This window comes from Oreochromis aureus, linkage group 13 (assembly GCF_013358895.1).
Source record: "Oreochromis aureus strain Israel breed Guangdong linkage group 13, ZZ_aureus, whole genome shotgun sequence".
NCBI lineage: Eukaryota > Metazoa > Chordata > Actinopteri > Cichliformes > Cichlidae > Oreochromis > Oreochromis aureus.
Window position 1 is genome coordinate 3,283,668 of NC_052954.1, and position 20,957 is coordinate 3,304,624.

General features: G+C 39.2%; 1 protein-coding gene across 8 annotated transcripts in view; it reads right to left on the reverse strand.

Moving 5' to 3' along the window:
- ltbp1 (latent transforming growth factor beta binding protein 1) overlaps positions 1-20,957 on the reverse strand; it is a 178,605-nt gene that overhangs the window by 79,944 nt on the left and 77,704 nt on the right. For 7 of the 8 annotated variants that reach the window (XM_039621402.1, XM_031748979.2, XM_031748977.2 and 4 more), the window contains one exon: positions 18,465-18,632. In XM_039621402.1, coding sequence (XP_039477336.1) covers positions 18,465-18,632 — 168 coding nt within the window. The remainder of the gene's footprint in view (positions 1-18,464; positions 18,633-20,957) is intronic. The other variant, XM_031748978.2, reaches the window with a different exon arrangement.

Sequence of the window (20,957 nt, forward strand, 5' to 3'; positions counted from 1 at the left end):
GCAGCCCAGTTATTTGATTGTTTTGGGCTTGTTCCTGCTTTGTTTGTTCCCCCTGCAAATTTATGTGAATTTGTACACTATAATATCACTGTATTACGTAGTGGCTAAGTAGGAGGCTGACTGTTACTAAGTGCATCAGTGTACATAGGTCATCTCTTGTGTTGGAGTGCCCTCTTGTGGCGCCTTTTGGGTAGTGCTTTAGTAAATGTGAACACTGCAAGAAGTGGTATCAGACTGGTTTGTAGTGGAGGAATTTGTTGCCAGTTTCTTTAATCTTTAATCTGTATTCATGTTGTAATGTATACCCTGTTCTTAATCATAGAAACCACACCATATCACCCCTCCACATCCTCCTACTGTATGCCATATCTCCCTGTAACATCCATCAGACTGCCAATAAACTCCACCTGTGATAATCTAATCCCTGGATGTTAGCCTCTCCTTCTGACCGAGGATAGCTACTATTGCAGCACCACCCAGCATTAAACTGACGTACACCATTCTGTACAGTGCTAAATCATAGTGTTTGTGCCAAACAATAGCATTCACCCAAGTAATAGTATTTCTGCTATGTTGTATTATTACTGCTCATAGTATTTCTGCCAAATCATGGTATATGTTCCAAAGCATAGTATTTCTTCCAAAACATAGTATTTCTTCCAAATCATAGTATAACTGCAAAATAAAGTTTATGAGCCAAAACATATTTTTTGTGCTAAAACATAGTATTTGTGCCAAATCATAGTATTTCTGCTAAATCCTAGTAATTTTGCTCAATGATAGATTTTCTGCTATTCTGTAGTACTTTTTGCTAGATTATAGTATTTCTGCTAAGTCAAAGTATTTCATGTAAATCATAGTATTTCTACCAAGTCCCAGTGTTTCTGCTAAATCATAAATCATACATAATGTTTCAACACAAATTGTATGATTTGGCTCAAATACTATGATTTGGCTCAAATACTATGATTTGGCAGAATTTTCTATGTTTCAGCACAAATGCTATGATTTGTAAGAAAAAATATTATTTAGTATAAATACTACGTTTTAGCAGAAATGCTATGTTTTAGCACAGATTCAGCTAACAACTATGATTTGTCACAAGTGCTATGATTTGGTACAAATACTGTGATTTGGCACAAACACTGTGATTTACCAGAAATACTGTGATTTGGCAGAAATACTATCATTTGGATCAAATATTATGATTTAGAAGAAAGACTATGTTATATTATAAATACTATGTTCAAACTTTTAAAAAATTCTGCTATTTCTGCTAATGTGTGCTATAAAATATGGACCTCAGATTCTTGTTAACGCTCCATGGCAGAAATACATACAAGTACACAGCCTGATGAAGCAGACAGAAGCAGTACCTCTGATTGGTGAATTTGAGCAGAACCAGGTTGTTCTGTCTCTTTTCAGCAGAAATTCTGCTCATTCACCTCTTTTTAGCGCAACGTTCTGCTTCTTTGCCTCTTTTCAGCAAAAATTCTGCTGATTCACCTCTTTTCTGCAAAATTTTCAGCCTTCTCACCTCTTATCAGCACAATTCTCAGCAGCTTCTGCTCATTTCAGCAGAATGGTCAGTCTGTCCACCTCATCTTTGTGAGAATGAGTTTGGCTCAGTGAGATGAGTAGCCGCCTTGAGACTAGGAGGGCTAGGTTCGAATCCTGCTTAGGGTGAAAAAAAATTTTTCGCCACCATACAACTTTTTGCAACTTTTCATCTTTTTCAGCTTTTCAGCAGACAGCTTCAGCGTTAAGGCATCCACACATCATTTTCGCAGGAAATGCAAATTTTTCTAGTTCTAGTTGCCACTTTTTGTACGTTTTTTGGCACTTAACTACTTCCACAATTTTTATGCTATTTTCACCGTTCAAATTTTAAACTATTCTGCTATTTCTGCTAATGTGCGCTATATCTTTTGGTATTTTTTGCTATTATACTTTTTAAAATATAAAGCTTTTTATGCAATTTTTTGTCCCATTGAATTGAATGGAAAACTTCCAAAATTCTGCTAAATTTTGCTTGTTTTTGAAACTTAACTACTTCCTCATACTTTCTCCTAGAACAACCATTCAAACTTTAAAATGTTCACAAATTATTGGGCTATTAATGTATGATTCAGCTTTTTCATATCTGTTACCATTTTCATCTTATCCCTCTTTAAGTTTTGAGTTTCATCTTTGTGATTTTTCACAAAATACATGGGTTGTAATGGTTGCTATGCACTTGGCTTTCAGTGTGCCACTGTAAGTTTCGCAGTCTTCTCTTCATGTCCAAACAACTTCTTGCTACTTGCTCAATTTTCACTCAACTTCCACAAATTATACATCAAAACGTAGGTATTTTTGCTGGCTTTCAGAAAATATCACTATCATTGTTGTGGGATTTATAGAATTTTGGCAAATCTCCTCAGACCAACACAAACTCTCAAAACTCTCCATAGAAAGTCAATGGAGAGTTTGTTCAAAATCACCGCTTGATTTCTGTAATGAGAGGCATATTCGAATCGTCATATCTCCTTAACGAAGGAAAGTTAAGACATGAGGCTTGTGCCAATTTATCTTCAAACACTCCTGACGCTCACAATTCAAGAATTTTTTTATCACCTATTACCATTTGGCCATGAATTGGGTTTGTTTGGGGGTAGGAAATTTGTCCCTCGCTCAGATTTCTTCAGATTTCAAACTCTGGAAATGAGGCACTTTTTTCTCTCATCATATCTTTTTAATGGATTTCCACACAGACCTGAAAATTTCCATGACTTTTCACCAAAGCCTGCTGTCTCTTACGGTGAAAGAATGATATTGATACTCCAAATAGATTTAGAGTTAGAAAGCGTTGTTTGAGGGCAAGTCAAGGCAGTTTTGCTTTGCCTCTACTCAGTTATGGTGCATTAGAAGTCAAATATCTTCAATAATTCATATTTTAATGATAAATTGTCAACACTTTAAGATTCCCCCATCTCTTCTGAACAAAACGGTGTAAGAATGACTGTTCTAGCCCCTACGGTTAGGAAATTATAGCCATTTGTTTGAGGGGAATCCTCACTATGAGAAATAAACTGCAAAAATCCTGTCTCTGTGCTGCGTGTGTGTAAAAACAGGTGCACCTGTTTTGGCGGGAAAAAGTACACAGCCTCTCTGATTGGTGGATTCAAATTCAGCAGCTCCCAGGCTGCTTGACTGACCTAGAAACTTGCTTGTCTCTCCCTGTGTGTGTGTGTGTGTGTGTGTGTGTGTGTGTGTGTGTGTGTGTGTGTGTGTGTGTGTGTGTGTGTGACAGAGAGAGAGAGAAAGAGAGGGCGAGAGAGAGTTTTTATGGGAGCATCTTATTGTATGATTTAAATTCAATGTATTTAGATTGGTTGACTGAATTTGATCCTGTGTGTGTCTCTCTGTACATGTGTGCTTCCATATGTGTCCATATTTGTGATTGTGTGACTGTTATACTTTTTTTTGCTGATTTTTTTTTCCATTTAACAATTACATTTGAGGGACCCTTAGCATATTAAGCATTTTTTCAGCTGTTCATTTTGCTTTTCCAATTTTTCTATTTAAGTTATTACTATTGTGCTAAGTCATAGCATTTCTGCTGCTTTTCAGTATTTGTGCTAAATACAGCATTTCTGCTAAATCATACTATTTCTGCTATTTTATAAGATTTGTGCTAAATACAGCATTTGTGCTAAATCATACTATTTCTGCTATTTTATAGGATTTGTACTTAATATAGTATTTCTGCTTAATTATAGTATTTCTGCCATTTTATAGTATTTGTGCTAAAACATAGTATTTCTACTAAATGCAGTATTTCTGGGTAATCATTGTATTTCTATATATTTCTGCCAGGTCCCCAGGGAGTCAATCCTCTGTAAGGACTGTAATATTCAAATTTACATATCAGGACCTGCACGACTTCACAACCAGCCAATCATATCTGAGGGCTGACACATTCAAATTTGCATATTGGGGCATTCATGGCTTCTAAGACAACCAATCATATCTGAGGGCTGGCACATTCAAATTTGCATATTGTTGCCTTCATGGCTTCTAAGACAACCAATCATATCTGAGGGCTGGCACATTCAAATTTGCATATTGTTGCCTTCATGGCTTCCCAGCCAGCCAATCATATCTGAGGGCTGGCACATTCAAATTTGCATATTGGGGCCTTCATGGCTTCTAAGCCAACCAATCATCTATGTCATATATCTATAATATTTCATATTTTTATTTTTAATGGTCAACATTTCAAGATTCCCCCATGTCTTCTGAACAAAACGGTCTTAGAATGACTGTTTTAGCCCCTACGGTTAGGAATGTATGGCTGTTTGTTTGAGGGGAGTCCTCACTATGAGAAATACACTGCAAAAATCCTGTCTCTCTCTGTGCTGCATGTGTAAAAGCCTGCACTTGGTGCACAAGTTTTGGCGGGAAAAAGCACACAGCCTCTCTGATTGGTGGATCCAAATTGAGAAGCTCACAGCTGTTTGACTGACCTAGAAACATGCTGTTAACAGCCCCTGTTGACTTGTTGCTGCTGCTGCTCTGTGTGTGTGTGTGTGTGTGTGTGAGTGTGTGTGTGAGAGAGAGAGAGAGAGAGAGAGTGAGAGAGAGAGAGACAAAGACAATTTGTCGGGCAGCATGTCATTGTTGGATAAAAATATAATATATTCAGACTGGTTGACTGGCATAGACCCTGTTTGTGTGTCTCTCTCTGTACATTTGTGTATCCATATTTGATTTTGTGTGTATCTGTTGGCTGTTCTTATTTGGGGGTTTTTCTAAATGTATTTTTATTTTATTTTTTCACAGGTGAACAAAAATTAGTTTTGGGCAAACTTAACCATGTTCCTTTTTATTCAGCTTGTGATTTTACCTTTCCAATATTTTCACTTAAGTTATTACTATTCTGTTCAATCATAGTATCTGTTCTAAATCATTGTTATTAAGCTATATTGTAGGATTTCTGCTAAATCATAGTAGTTCTACTAGATTATATTTTTCTTTCTAAATATAGCATTTCTGCTATAGAATAGTATTTCTGCTATGTTATAATACTTGTGCTAAACTGGAATATTTTTGCTAAAACATAGTATTTATTTAAAATTACAATATTCATAGTATATTACAGTGTCTCTGGTAAATCACAGCTTTTCTGCTATGTTGTACTGTTTTTCTAAAACATAGTATTTCTGTAATGTTTAAGAATGTTTGGCTAAATATATTCTTTCTGTTATTTTATACCATTTCTCCTAAATTCTTGTATTTTTGAGAAGTTATCGTGTTTCTGTTAAGTTACAATATTTCTGCTAAGTTCTGCTGTGCTATTGTATTTCTGCCAAGTATTATGTTTCCTCTAAGATATTGCAGTTCTGCTAAGTAATTACATTTTAGCAAAGTTCCTTTGCTTCAGCAAAGTTTTTACAATTTCTGCAACTTTTCAGCTTTTTCAGCTAGTTTCAGCAGACAGCTTCAGCTTTAAAGCATCCACACTGCATTTTCGCAGGAAATGCAAATTTTTCTAGTAATGCGACTCATATTCGTATATATGCAGCCAATCAACGTCGTTGACAGGCTATGACAGCGTCCTTATGTGCCGACACCGCGGTGTTTTAGCTAGCAAAGCGGCCTGGCTGATGTGGAGTGAAGCCACGTTAATGACAACGTGTACAACCATTGGAGATGTGAGCAGGACAGACGGAACAATTGACGGAAAAAGTGTGGACTTTATACCAGTTTTTAAATTGTGTTGATAGGCCACGTAAAACCAGAGTTATGATAAAAATATCTGCAATGTTTGGTTTTCTTCCTGAATACTGTCGTTGTTTATATTTACTGCAGGAAGAAATGGTAAAAACGGCGTTTTATAAGAAAAAAGGCTCGAAAGCCTGTGAGCAAAAACAAACCCCACCCCCTGTCCCTTTCCTATTCGTCCAAAAAAGTACCATGTCGACCAATCAAAAAATGATATGGCAATGTGGCATCTAGTTGTTAAGAAACGGGAGGAAGTTTTAGGAGTGACGGCGGTGTTCTGAGATGTGAGAGATTTGAGACGTTTAGCGCAAATCTTGTGTAGTTAGTGTGTAGTTAGTGTGTAGTGTAGTCAATAGTTTTGTTGTGTGTGTCAGAACAATGAGGCGACTGCTGAATGTTACAGGTGTTACAGCAGTGATACATCTCCTGTTGTCAGGCCTGCAGGTATCAGGCTGTTGTTCTCCTTTATCTCATAGTGGACAGAAATTATTTTTGGAGTGTCACAAATAATTTGTGTGGCATCAAATTTGATGTAGAACAGCTGATTGTTCTGTAAATAGTTTGAAATGTTTATTTAAAATGCCCTGGCTGCATTTAAAAAAAATAGCTGCAAAAAACTTTGTTGTTTGCCAAACTGAGTTACTTTTTTAAAGAAGTAACTATATGATTAATTGCCCAACATTGGTCATTATATACTGTATTTGGCAGACAGAGTTACAGACTCTCTCCAAGACCACAGACTCATAATACAAGTCAGAGCTTTATAAAAAAAAAAAAAAAAAAAAGAAAGAGAGAAAGAAAGTTGTGTTTTCGAAATTGGAGTTCAAGTTATTTTTACTTCTAATAGTGTTAACATACTACACAGGTCAATGACTAGATTTTTTTTTAAATTTTCATTGTAAGTGGGCTAAAGCAGTTAATTAAAAGTAGTCTAACATAAATGTAAACGCTGTAATCTGATTATTTTAATAAACCATGTAACTTGGATGGATTCAATGCTGGCGTGACCACAGTGCACACGTCTGATGTCGCTCACAGTGGTCCAAGGGACCGCTCAGGGAGTTTGTGTGTTCGCTCAGACACGTGAAAAATTAGAGGGAACATTGCTCATCAGCACAGGGCACACCACATGGACAATGTCCTGTATACCAGCTAGTATGGAATTCACCAGTGTGCGAGCACATGATTTACATGTGCTTAATCCCTGCTTATTCCACTTTTCATTTTACTCAGTATGACTCTCAGTGACATGTATAAATTCTATAAAAGAAGTGGATGTAACTACTGCCATCTAATAGTGTGTACATTATTATTTTAAAGCCTCTTGGACTGAGAATTAACCACATTTTTGGTAACAAGGATAGAGCTGGCTAGAACTGAGGGGTCGTGTGACTGAAAGAGCAGAAGACACTTTGCACAACCATGTGGTAGTCAATCACAAAACAGCCTGACTTTAGAGTATACCACTTTTATGTTGTCTTTTTTTTTTGTTTTCAAACATTAACTGCTGGACAATTTAAAGTGAGATGTTTGCTAATAGGAACTATCATGCTTTTCCTTATTTTTGTCATACACTGTTGCAATGTCCTGTGGGCCAAAAGCTCAGGCTTCAGACTGCTCTAAATACTTGGGTTTTAGGCATTTTTTTCTATTCTTGGACCTGTATGATGTCAGTAAAGATGGATATCCTTTAGACCTTCATCTCAGATAAACAGCTATAGTAACAAACACAGTTTAAACTACTTGCTGTCCAGACCTGTTTCTGTGGGCCATCCAATCAGAAGGCTTTGGCTTGAAGGGAGAGGAGTAAAAATAACTTGTTTCAGACAGAGAGTGATCTTAGGTCCAGTTTAGGGCTACGTCCACACTAATGCATTTTCGTTTGAAAAGCATCGTTTTCTCTCCGTTTTGGCCTCCCGTCCACACTGAGACAGCGTTTTCGCTGAAGGAAAACGCAGCGTTTTGAAAACACTCTCGAAAACGCATACATTTGTAAAAGGTGCTTTCACGTCGCAGTGTGGACAGACTTTTTGAAAACGATGACACATTTTAGTCATGTGTTGCAGTCAGATGACTGACCAATTAAACTAACATAGCGGAGGGCATTATACAGCAGTTGTTTTGTTTGCTCTCAATTTTGACAGCCCTATTAAAGATTAATATCAGTTTCTACAGTCAAGCCCATAATTATTCATACCCCTGGCTATTTTGGCTATTGACTTTTTGCTAAAATATAAATAAAACCTGAGAAATATTTTTTTCCACAATGATGCCTCTTGTACATCGTTTTATTATCTTTTGGGAGACACCTGTGTCACTTCTGGTCAAAAAAGAACTTGCTGGTTGAACAAAAGAAACTTTAAGTCAAAATTTGGCAGGGGTATGAATAATTGTGGGCTTGACTGTACATGCTCCAGATAGCTTTTCTACAAATTTTTTAATTCTCACTCGCTTTTGCAACTTTTGTGTCACTCGCAGCAGCAACTCCACCTCATTGTTAGTCCATTTTAAAAATTCTGTGCTTTTCCTCAACATTTTGCCACAACGTTTCAAAGAGCCGGAAAGTAAATAAGCAGCAGACAGATATGAGGTAGGTTGAATCATCTTGCGTTTCACGCATGCGCAGTACTGGAACGTAAGCGTTTTCGGCCATTTCAATGTGGATGCACAACTCTGTGAAAACAACTGAAAACGATAGTGTGGACGCGGAGCGTTTTCAGACGAAAACGCTGTTTTTAAATCTATTCGGGCTAGTGTGGACGTGGCCTAAGAACAATATAAGGGATATTTCTAATTGAGCAAATCCAATGTAGTGGAATCTAAGAATAAAAATATAGATTTGTAAATGAGCAGAACAGGGTTCAGTGTCCAGCTCACTCAACACTAAAACCTTACACATGTTCTGTCATCATGAGCAGTTCTGTGTTTGATTTGTTGCACTATATTTAGACTTTGTTTAGTGATGTTGGGATTTACTTACTTTTATGTTAGATTACTGAAGCTGTGACACCATGGGTGCAGTGGGTTACTGATTTAATGACCATCATCGTGTTTGTTCAGATTAGATGCCCTGCTCGATGTTTAAAGTAAAGAGTTTTAGTACAGAAGCACAGATGATATCACTGATGTGTGTCAAGAGTGAGTCACTGCTCACTATAATATAATCAGTATAACGGTAATGTGAGCGTATTGCAGCGAGACTTTGTGTACATGAACATGAAATTTATTCTAATCAGCCAGACAGAATTGGAAATTAAAACTGGTGTCTATTACAAACCTGTTTCAAATAAAGGCCTACTACCTTCCACAGTCGAGGTACTGTAAATACAGGTAGTCATCACTGTTTAAAGAAACATTTTGTTTGTTACTCTAAATATGATTATATTTAACAAAATAAACAGCCTACACTTAACTAGCTGCTATGCCCATAAACTGCACTTCTAATTGGAGACGGTGAAGTTGCCACCTGCTGGGATATAAAGAATGCAGATTTGGTAAGCCCAAATGGAAAAGCTTGAGAAAGAAGAACTGCAAGACCAAAATGGAAAAATGTGTTCTCAGTCCTCGGCAGATAACCTGCGGAATTTAATGTTTTTATTAGAGTGAGAACTGCGGAAGACTCAAGACATCATAAACCAAAAATTATCCTTTCGTGAAGGAAGGATAATTCTTATGTTCAGAATGAGCACCAGCAAGTGTGCACACACTGTGATTTTCAAAAGCACCTCTTTGAAAATGAAATGTTGAGATCTAAGACCTCTATTTTTCCATTCTCCATTTTTTATACTCACCTGAGATAATAGGACAGTCACTCTCAGTGTTGAGGTTTTATATAGTAAACCTGAGTCTCATTGCCTGTGTTCTTAAAAGATTATTCACTCTCAAAGGAATTCCATTTAGCACGACACATGTACTGTATACATATCCCCTCCACAGAAGCCAACAAAGTGAATATTAAAGAGGCTATTCGTTCCAGCTTTCAGTTTCTGTAAATGGCAGTTTTAGCCAAGACCACTATAGTCAAACGATCATTATTTCCACTTGATTTATATTTTTTGTTATATTGAGCAGAGAGCACACCTTTCCACACTTCAGAATACAAACATGGACATCCAGCAGGACCCCCAGCCCCCAGAAAAGGGTATGACAGCAAATAATATATTAGAGTGTGTATGAAAAGAGGAGTTGGAATGAAGGGGGTTTGCAAAGTAAACAGCTTGTAGAGCATGCTCTATGTGGTATTTGCCAGTTGAATCCATGGAAAGATATCAACTGGGTACTTGTGCACCTTAAAGCACCACAGTCAAAATATTTTTAATACATTTTTAAAATATTTGTAACATTCTAAGCACTCAGCTCCTGATATTACTCAAACAATTTGTCTCTGACAGTGTCCTCATGAAAACCAGAGCCTAGGGACAAAAATAACAAAAGTTCAAAAGGTCAAAACACTGAATGTCCGGTTAGCATCCCCAGAAAATTTAGGACTGATGATGAATTTCATGAAGCTCCCTCAGCTGCCACAACCCTGCTGCTATACACACAAAAGTAGTTTTCCAGGATGAAATTTCAAAGTGTGAAGCCAGAGGATTTCACCAAGTCTTCTGGAAAACGCAGGTTTTCAGCTGATGTGACTGCAAGTGGAGAAAAGGAAAGAGGAGACACAGATTCCAAAAGCTGATGAATGTTCTACGAGTCTTTGTCCAGAATCAGAAACACTTCTGCTGAAAAACTCCCCATAATAACTCTGGAGATGTCGCTTCTGTTCATACATACCTGATCGATGATAAAACTGTACGCACTTTGGACAATAACTCTGTAATAACCATGTGACTGTGTGCAGGATAAGACAATAAAAACATGAAATATATCTGTACTGATAAACGAAAACAATTAAACTCCTGGACGATTGCGTCCCAGCACTGTTCCAAGTGGGACCTTCACATTTAGGGAGTTAGTCTGTGTCATATTTGGTTTTGGAAAGGGACAGTAACTGTGCAGAGAGTGCATGATGTTTGCACACTTCTGACAATCACCTGCTTCTGTCAGATGGTTTCAATTATAAAGAGTTTGTGCTAGGGAGCAGGCACAGGTAACGGCCATTTCTTTCTTCAAAGATTTGTCTTCTCGTGCCTTAGAAAGATTGCGACTGCGGTGCACATGTGAAAACAGCACAAAAACATGACGCAGTTAAGTGTTCAATAACTCGGTAACTTTGGAGTTTATTTTCTCTGTGTCTATGTGGTCTCTCCAGTTATTCCAGCCTCCTTCCACTGGACATGCATGGTGTCACGTTAACTGGTGATTCTAAACTGGATGTATGTGTGAACTCTGTGTTAACCCTGTGGCAGACTGTCTATCCATCCAGGGTGTACCACCTCACAATATGACAGCTGGGATAGGCTCCAGCTCAACCATGACTGTGACTTGGACATGTGGAAAAGGATGGTTGGATGGATGGATAGACTAGCTAAGAATAGCTAAACTGACTTGAAAATGAAAAGTCAAATTAAATCAAAGCTGAGACTTGCTAACATGTGGTACCAGTTATTTCATTTAAAACTGAATGTGAGAATGAGCATAGCCTGAAGAACAAAAAATGTGTCTAGACTGTTTATGCAGGATTCATTGCATATAAAATGAAAGTATTGCTGAAAGAAAATGAAAGCTACTTTCCTCACCATAAACTGGTACACCTGTATTTCTCCTTTAGGCCCTACTGCTTTGCCTTCCACACACACTCACACCTCCCACCAAAACTTTATTTTTCTTAAATCCAACTGTAAATGATTTGATATTGTCTGGACTGCAACAAATGAGCTGGCAGCCACAGGCAGCTTTAATAAAGGGAAGCAGAAACTGAGGGCCAGAAAGCTCTCAGCACTTGGCAAGAAACTGGACTCACCTGGGAGAAAATATGCCAGAGGAGCTGGAAAAACACCACTTAATTCCACTCTACAGGGGCTGCAGTGGGCCAAATAGGATACACATTGAAAAGAGTGAACCAGAGATTTTTTTAAAAACATATCCTGCTGTTTGCTATGACGTTCTTGCCTGAATACTGTTGTCTATCACCAAACCCCAAGTAGCTTTTACCTAACCTTTGCCACGAATTACTAATTTTCCAATATTTGCTAAATTGACCGCATTAGGGGTGAAAAATAGATTACATGGACTAACCTCACCTCTTAATCTTTGAGTTTTCGTGTTTTCTGCCCCATTGCAACAGGTGTATAAAACCAAGCATCAAACCATATAGTCTGCCTCTATAAAAAATTATAAAAGAATGGATTCTCCTAAAGAGGTGAATGAATTTGAGTGTTGTAATATGTGTTACTCTTGCAACTAGTCAATCTGTTCATCCCTCCGTGATCAGCTGTAGGTGGAAGCAAAACATCAAATGCTTGATATTTACCAGAGAGCTTCATGTCGCAGTTACAAATGTTCTAAATGTTGCCATCTTTGATTATTGTTGCACATGTTCAGAATTATTTCCTTCATCTATCAGTCCCAAAAGTCTAATTCTGTTCATCTGGACGTTTTCCGTGGGAGAAACATTTCGTCACTCATTCAAGTGACTTCTTCAGTCTCAGCTGACTGCAGGTTTCCCCAACCTTATAAACAGTACATCACATCATGAAGGCCCTGAGTAAATGTGGTTATCTGAGCTCGGTGTCCACATTCTCACCTACAAAATGTTCAAATCAAACGGTTTAAATCTGCATTTCATCGTTTTATAAATCGTTTAGTAAATCTTATCAACGCCTTTTTGTGCTGTAGCCACAACGCTGTGACACTGCTGTCACAGCAGTAACAAGACTGGCCTACTGCAAATGTTTTAAACCTTCACCACCACAATAATTAGTGTGTAGCCCCAGCGCATGGAAAAATAAAATCACAAATTATTTACATCATTTCTATGTACAATATTATTACTATAGAGAGAGTGACAGAGAAGAACCATGAACTGCAGCCAGTGAGGCTGAGACATTCACACAGATGGATGATAGACTAGGCTGATGTCCCAGTGAACATTTTTCTGCTGATTAGCTTGTGAAAAGCCCTGAGGCAGCTAACTTATAACCAGATAGCATCTGACTGAAAATAAAGTTTATTCCACTAGGATTATTCTAAAGAGGTAATAAATTCTCCAGAACACAGAGAATCTGAAATGACAGGACATGTTTAAACTTTGTACAGCTTTAGAGTTTCTATTTTCTTCTGTTTACATGAAACTTACTGATAAATGCATCATCAAGTTGCATCTTCTGGACATGAGATCTCAGTTAACTGGCCAATAATGAGTATAAACACATCCATAGTTTAGCTAATCAGCACTCGTCCCTCACCACCTATCTCATGAGGTAAGTATGATAAACAAGACGAGCAGGATTTATTCTGTCTTGGTTCTTGAAGCTCACTATAGTGTGCAAGTAACTTTCATCTAGGCTCTGGCCTGCACGCTGTTGCTGGAATGAGAAAGACAGAGGAAGGAAGCGCTTGAACTTTAAGGGGAGGACGAAGCAAGCCTGGACAAGCATGTGAGCTCATAGCAAATGTTACGGCAGTAAACATGTTTGTGCCTGCTGGTGCCTTTTGGAGCATTTTTAATGCAATTACCTGTGCAGCTTTGGTGTGTGAAGTTCTACTTTTTTATTAGCCTGTTATTTAGCATGAAGTAGCTAATATTAGTTTCTGTGCAATGCATCATCCTAACCAAGTTTACTCACATTACATGATAACTGAGCACGCCACCATTCTCAACTAAATAGGCACAGTTCTGGTTGCCAAAAATGGCAATTTTAGCCAAAAAACAGCAAATGGTGAGTATTAAAAATGCATTGCTGGTGCCATGGTATTCACAGTAATGTGGAGTGGAGTGGGAGAGTGACAGATGGACTGGTGGAGTGGTTACAGTACTGTGGATGCTATGCTGGTCTGCTGTGGTGAGAGCTGGGCATGAAAGTGAAGCTGTTCATTTACTGTTCGATCTGCAAATGGAGCATGACAACTCTAAAATCGTTAAAAGATTTAGCAACTGCAGATTTTTTTTTAGAAAACCCATTTTGCATGATGCTTTTTGTAACATATAAGAAAGGATGCCAGTTAGCTGCCACGTCAACTTTCATTTCTCTCAATCCTATGGTGGGAAATGGTGCCCATAGTGTGGGGTGACCACATTAGGCAGAGACAGCGTACCCACGATATCCCCAGATTCTATGTGTGGGACCCACATGTGCCCACACATGCGTATTAGTGTATTACCACCACTAATTGATACTGAGTGTGGAGTAGAATATTTCTTAAAAAAAACAGCTAGTTTTAACCACTCCCTTATTCACAAGGGTTCAGCACATTATATTACACCAGATACTAGGGATGCAACGATACCAATTTTTTCAAACCGATCCGATACCGATACTTGGATCTGAGTACTTGCCGATACCGAGTACAAAATCCGATACTTCTACCACACACGTTAAACTTAACCAGTAGTAAAGAAACGACCCCAGACAACTCTTTAACACAAACGAAACGTTTACTGAACGTAAGGGCAGAGACAAATACTGTACAACACATCCCTTTTTTAAACTCAAATGATATTCCAATTCCTTAACCAAATGAAATACACTGTATAAATGACATAATTCCCTTTCAAATTATATTAAACAACCCAACTTATGTTATCACCTTTTGGTAAGTGACTCACTAATATACACTCCAAAACACGTTATATAAATCCACTAAACATACAATATTCACACATGGGCTCCACACACTCACATTCACACTTGTTGTAGGCCTGTTTGTTGCTCACGCCGGACGATGGAGTTAAATCCTCTTCTCCCCAGTAAGAGCACAAAAGTCTGACTTACAGTTCAGCTGATCGGTAGGTCGCCGTGCACCAGTCCCACACTAAATCCACTCCCTGCGGACCCGATGCTGTCTCTGCTACAGCGCGTTAGCGAGTCACTGTCCAGCTCTCCGACAGTCCATAGCGGCTGCCTCCTTGGCGGCCAAGCAGTCCGGCTAGCCTTTAGCCTCGGCGGTCGTAGCTGGAAACACAGTTTTCCACGGTGGTGCGACCGTTGAAACAAAAAGTCACTTCACCCACACTCTGTTGTGAAGCTCTCACACGGTCAGCTTTCTAGTCACACACTCTTTTGTGCTGGTTAACCTCAGTAAAACTAGCCGAGTCTCTCACTTTGGTTCAGCTAACCTCGTGCATCTCCCCATGCAAGGTCCCGTTTTATGCTACCTTCACAGGCCTCCAGAAAATTAGAACTCTGAACAATATTTTAACTCCCTTCAGAGTTACATACCATAAAATAATACTTTTATGATTAACATAACAGTTTGATTGCTCTAATTACCTGTATTTACCTTGCGACATATTACAGGGCAAATTATATTCAGGGTAGAGTTACATCACATAACATCAACTGTGAACACCTTATGTTACCGTGGCGTTTAAGTCCATGGGAATTATGAGTATCCACTCCCAAATTCCCTTCCGGGCTACATTAGTATCGGTTCATGGTATCGGTTAACTTTTACGAGTACGCACACATTTTACAGTATCGGCCCCGATACCCGATACCAGTATCGGTATCGGTGCATCCCTACCAGATACTCTTCCTGACACAACCCTCAAGAGATTTATGGCTCCTCCCAAGCACAAACCTTGCTCTTTTGCTTCATAGTCAGACATGTAAGGACAGGACAGGACCACCTGTCCTAACAAACAAACAAACAAACAAAAACAAAAACACAATTCAAATCCTATCCCACTAGTCAGTCTACGTCCATTTGCTGTTCACTTCCAAAGTTCTTTTGCAACAAGATAAAATTCAATTTAACTTCCATTTTATTGAGGTTATAAATCAGTCACCTTCTCTCAGCTTCATATATGTTCTATGGTTTCATCTTCCCCAGAATATATCCCTGTATGCTGTTTCCCTATTATAAATACAGCGTACATACCCATACAGGGCCACAGTGGGCAGGTATGGATGAATTGTGGGACTGTGTGGGCAGGGCAAACCAACACTTATCCCACACAGGCCCTAAGTGAGCATCTGGACATAGGTCTTACAGCAGTGTTATGAGTTTTCTCTATATAAAACCTATATAGGGGCCCCTATCAGCTGTGTGCAGGCACACCCAACTGGGGCCCATGTGGGATAAATGTAGGTTTGGCCTGCCCAAACAACCCCACAGTTCATCCACAGCTACCCGGTGTGGGCCCGCATGGACATGTTTGCTGGGCAATCATATGATTACTGGATTACTTCAGCAATATTCATCTGCTTTATAACTTCACTCCAGCCTCTTCAGTGCATCCCCAACCCCTCTTGAAGTTTTTCACTTTTACCACTTTTTGGTTATTGGTTACTGGCTCCAATACTAATGTCAAACCCTGTAAACATTCACCTAAAGTTATATTTATTCAATAGCCAGAAGGGACTTCAGGCAACACTGTTAATCCATCCCAGTACAAAAAAGAAAACCATCCTTCCGGGTCATTCACAGTTAACAGTCTGAGGCCTTTTTTCCCTGAACTGGTGTTACTCCAGTCATACTAATTTGTTCAGCTGCCTCAGACAGGAATTCAGTGAGTTCCACTCTTCCCATGTTTATTCATGTGTCACAGCCAGATACACTCATCTGCTTCTTGTAAGGACTCAGGCAGGTTAAGACACAGTCTGCTGGCTCTGTGAAACACGAAACAACACCCATGCCATATGCTCTATTACACAGGAGTAGTTCATGGCATTCTCAAGTTTTAATCTAATTGTCTACACTAATCTTGAGGCCATTAACCCTACCTTTGGTTTTACTACCTGACACATACATGAAACAAACCATACAATTCTCCCAAACTGTAATGGACATGAAGGGTTAGTAGTCCTTGTTCCCTTTTGGTTTGATTTTTTTCTCTGTACCTTGTAAATGTTGTTATGATCTGTGTAAATGTGCTTATCCATATCTTAAAAGTTGGCGGTCAAAAATCAAAATTCAAGATCACATCGCAAAAGATGTCCTTAGCTTTAATTAAACCCACCAAACATCAGATACCCATGGAGATTATTCAGGGATAAATCTGGTCAGCCAGTTATGGACTGGCTGACCAGACTTTTCATTTTGTCTCTAAATTTAGTTGAAAAGCTAAAGATGAAAAACATCAGTCTTTAGGTACACCTAATTTCAACCATTCACCAATTAATATCACAGATTTTTGCCATTTTTGGCCATTCTTCAATAACTTGGCACTGTAACATCACCAGTTGATATGGCTAACTGCTGTCTGGTCACAGTTGGCTGAATTAGACTGAGGCTGCTTTCTGATTGGTTTCTCCCATATCTACTATTAACTCAATGTTTCAGCTTTCTCTGCACTCAGCAGCTTTATTTGACTATGCTGTAGAAGAGTCCAGTTCTAGCGGAGATACAATAAAAAACTTTTGTTGGTTTGCTAGTTACAGCTAGCACCCGAAGCACTGTATATGATACTGACTATCTTTCAGATTTGTAAAATCTTTCTGTTGATACCAAGACGTGTCTCAGACATAGTGTTAGTTATCATCCGTTTATGGCACATTCAATTCAATTTTTTTTTTATAGTGCCAAATCACAACAGCAGTTGCCTCAAGGCTCTTTTTATTATAAGGTAAAGATCCTACATTACACAGGGACAGACAACCATTCACGCTCACATTCACTCACACATTCACACCTAGTGACAATTTGGATTATCCAATTAACCTATCCCCTCAAACTGCATGTCTTTGGACGGTGGGAGGAAGCCGGAGTACCCGGAGGGAACCCACGCAAACACGGGGAGAACATGCAAACTCCACACAGAAAGACCCCGGCCTGATGGTGGAATTGAACTCAGGACCTTCTTGCTGTGCGGCAACAGTGCTAACCACCGTGTCCCTGTGTGTTGGCCCTACGACAGACTGGCGACCTGTCCAGGGTGTACCCCGCCTCTCGCCCTATGACAGCTGGGATAGGCTCCAGCGCCCCCCCGCGACCCTGGAAAGGATAAGCGGAAGCGAATGGATGGATGGATGGATCCTACATTATGCAAAATAAAATTATTAGCTTTGCATAGTACTTTTGTTCTAAGCTCCTTAGGCTGTGCACAGTGCCCCTTCATGTTGCCATTCCCACCCAGTGACACAAACGGAATCTGTCCAGTGCTGACTCAAAAAGCTAGACAAGATAATGGTGACAATGGGCCACTCTCATCAACTGTCCAGCTGTTCTTTTTTGACATCACACATCAGCAGTTAATGACAAAAAATCACCAGAATTATTTAAGACAATACACAAATGGAAAAATTTGGATTTGTGCAATGCTGGTCAAAAACCGACATTAGAAAAATATATGACTGTTTAGCTATGTTCACCATGTAAGTTTGCCATGAGAGTCATAAGAGACAGTAAAATGATCATCCTTAAAATCAGCATAATCATGTTAAAATACAGCAGACTCTTTTCATTACGGCACAATAATTTCACACCTGTGTACTGTTGTGAACGAACTTGGTAATAAAATGCAAAAGATTTTTATGTCAACAACACGTTTTTCCACCAGCAGCTCTAATATGACAGATTTGAGGCTTGTTAGTAGTAATACCACCCATCTAGATTGGTAATGTGCGCAACCAACAAAAGCCAGGATCACTTACCTACTCTGAAGTTGGGTGCTGTCAGGGTATCTGTGGCATGACCATTCTCACTGATGATGGTGGTGGTGTTTCCCCGCTCACAGTTGTTGTGACACCTGCCACCTATGCAGGTCAGTTTGCAGACAGTGGGCGTGAAGACCACCTTGATTCTTCCCGTATGGTTGCCTGCTGCCGCCAAAAATATGGCACAAAGCAAGACGAGAGGGAGGGAGAGCAGAGGAACTTCGGTTATTCTTTGAGCCACTGGAAGTGAAATTACTTTCATGTTGAAGCTTGTCTCAATCATCTGCTAAGGCTTCAGTCAAAACAACGACTAAAAAAAGAAAAACACAAAAAATACAGCTACTATGTAATTTTCAATTTCTCGAAAACTTGTGTCTTGGCCCAACACTTCAAACTGCCTGCCTATCTATTCCTCCTCCTTCTCCAGTGCTCCTAAATCCAGGGGCGCCTCTGAAATATGAGCAGGAATAAAGAAAAAAAAAAAAAATTGTGGAAGCAGGAGAAGTCAGCAAACAAAACTCTGGGATTCCTTCCAATTCGTCATCAGAGGTGGATATCGGCATATCTTCCAAAACAGACAAACAGCAATTATGCCACCTTCAGCTCCAGTACAAGCATTCCTTGTCCTTCGCCTTTCTTTTCCTTCTCTCCTTCCCCTTGATATTTACTCTTAAGAAACACTAGCACCTCAAATAAACAGCAAACTCTCCCAAAATCTTTTACTATGAAGGCACCAAATCCATAAAAAAGTTGCACCAGTCTTCCAAAGGACTGAAAGAAAAAAGCTTATCTCCCCGTTCCTATGTTCGCTAAATATTCCTTCTCCACCCTCATGAAATCCAGCCCTCAGTTAATACTGACAGGAAAAAAGGAAGGCTTCAAAGTACACAGCATGTGTAACCTACTGTTTAACACATACACCTCTTTAGTTACATGAAGCTTTTTTCTTTAATTTACTCAATTTTCTTCGCCCCCAGTCTTTTAATATCTCTTCCCTATGCAGTGGTTCTTGGCATCCCTGTGTCAGGTCCAAACCCCTGTCTCCAGCACTCAGTGCTTTGTCTAAGGCTGTCAGCTGTTCGTGCCAGCGAGTGCAGACTCGTGGAGTAAATCCAAGGAGCTGAAAAAGAGCAATCTTTTTTTTTAAACCTGAGAGCTGTGAAAACCACTGGATAAAACACCCCAGGCTACCTAAACATTCCCTAATAGGTGCAAAAATTAACTATTAAACAGGGACTTAATGTGATGTAGCGGTTACTACCCAAAGCCAATGGAAACTGGTTTTAAAAATAGTGCCAGGATTATATATAGACGTCCAAAATTTAAAGTCTAAACATGGTTTGCCCAATTCCCCTTGGAGAGAAGATTATTTCCAAAAGGAAATAAACAAGGAAAAGAGAATGGCAAAGAAACTGTGGGCAGGGGGAATGTGGGACTTCACTTCTTTAAAGAACAAAATATAAACAAAACGTTCCAAAACATCCATCTGGAAAACTCCAATCTGCAAACAATTTTGAAGCTTTTTAAAGCATACATTCGTCTAAAGAAAATCAAATGTTAAGGTTTACTGAGCCACTGTGTTGATATATAGTATTATATAGTATTAATATAATATAATAACAGGAAGAAAACTCCAGCAGAACCAGGCTCAGGGAGGGGAAAATGCAAATGCATCAGTTTCCCTCTTTAAATGAGAACATGAAGAGAGTCTGCTGCTGAAGATAGCCTGGATAAAAAATTCAAAAGGTTGAAAGCTGATAGCGATCAATAATACTGTCTCTGATAGAGATAGCACTGGACATGTCTGGACACCAGGCGTTTAGGAAGTCAGCCTACCCGGAGAGAACACACTCAGCTATAGGAAGAACATGGAAACCCCACATAGACAGGCCCTAGCCAGAAGGTGGATTCAGACTAGCCATCAGTGATAACCCACCAGACCAAGCTGCTGATGCTCTGATACCTGTACATATTACTGAGCACTAATGGGGTCCACACAGATCCATAAATTGCCATGTGCACCTTCAATCTATCATCGATGCCAGGCTTAAGATCTGTGATTTCCAAAGAGAATTTTCGAGTGTAGTTGGTCAGACTACAGGAAAAGCTTTCCACTTCTTAAAGGAACCTGGGCTGAGAGACAGCGTCAAGGTTTCAGTGGAGTTTGAACTTTAACTTCTGGATGCAGCAACAAGCTGTTCTCACTAACAGGGCTTTGAGAGGCGGTCCTGAGTCTGTGCTGTGATGTCCACTAGAGAATCCCGTTTGTCTCACTGTGGCATGTCAGTATAGCACTGTTATAGTCCTACTCACCACTCAAGGCCTTTTAGACTAGTCACATTTACAACCATACAGCCCTTTATTCCACACACTTCAAGCACTTTATCTAACATCCATGGCCACTTCTAACACCTAACATGCATCTTTTTGGATTATGGGAGTACCGTGTCTATATCAACATAGATAATTCTTTGCAATTTTAGATTTAAT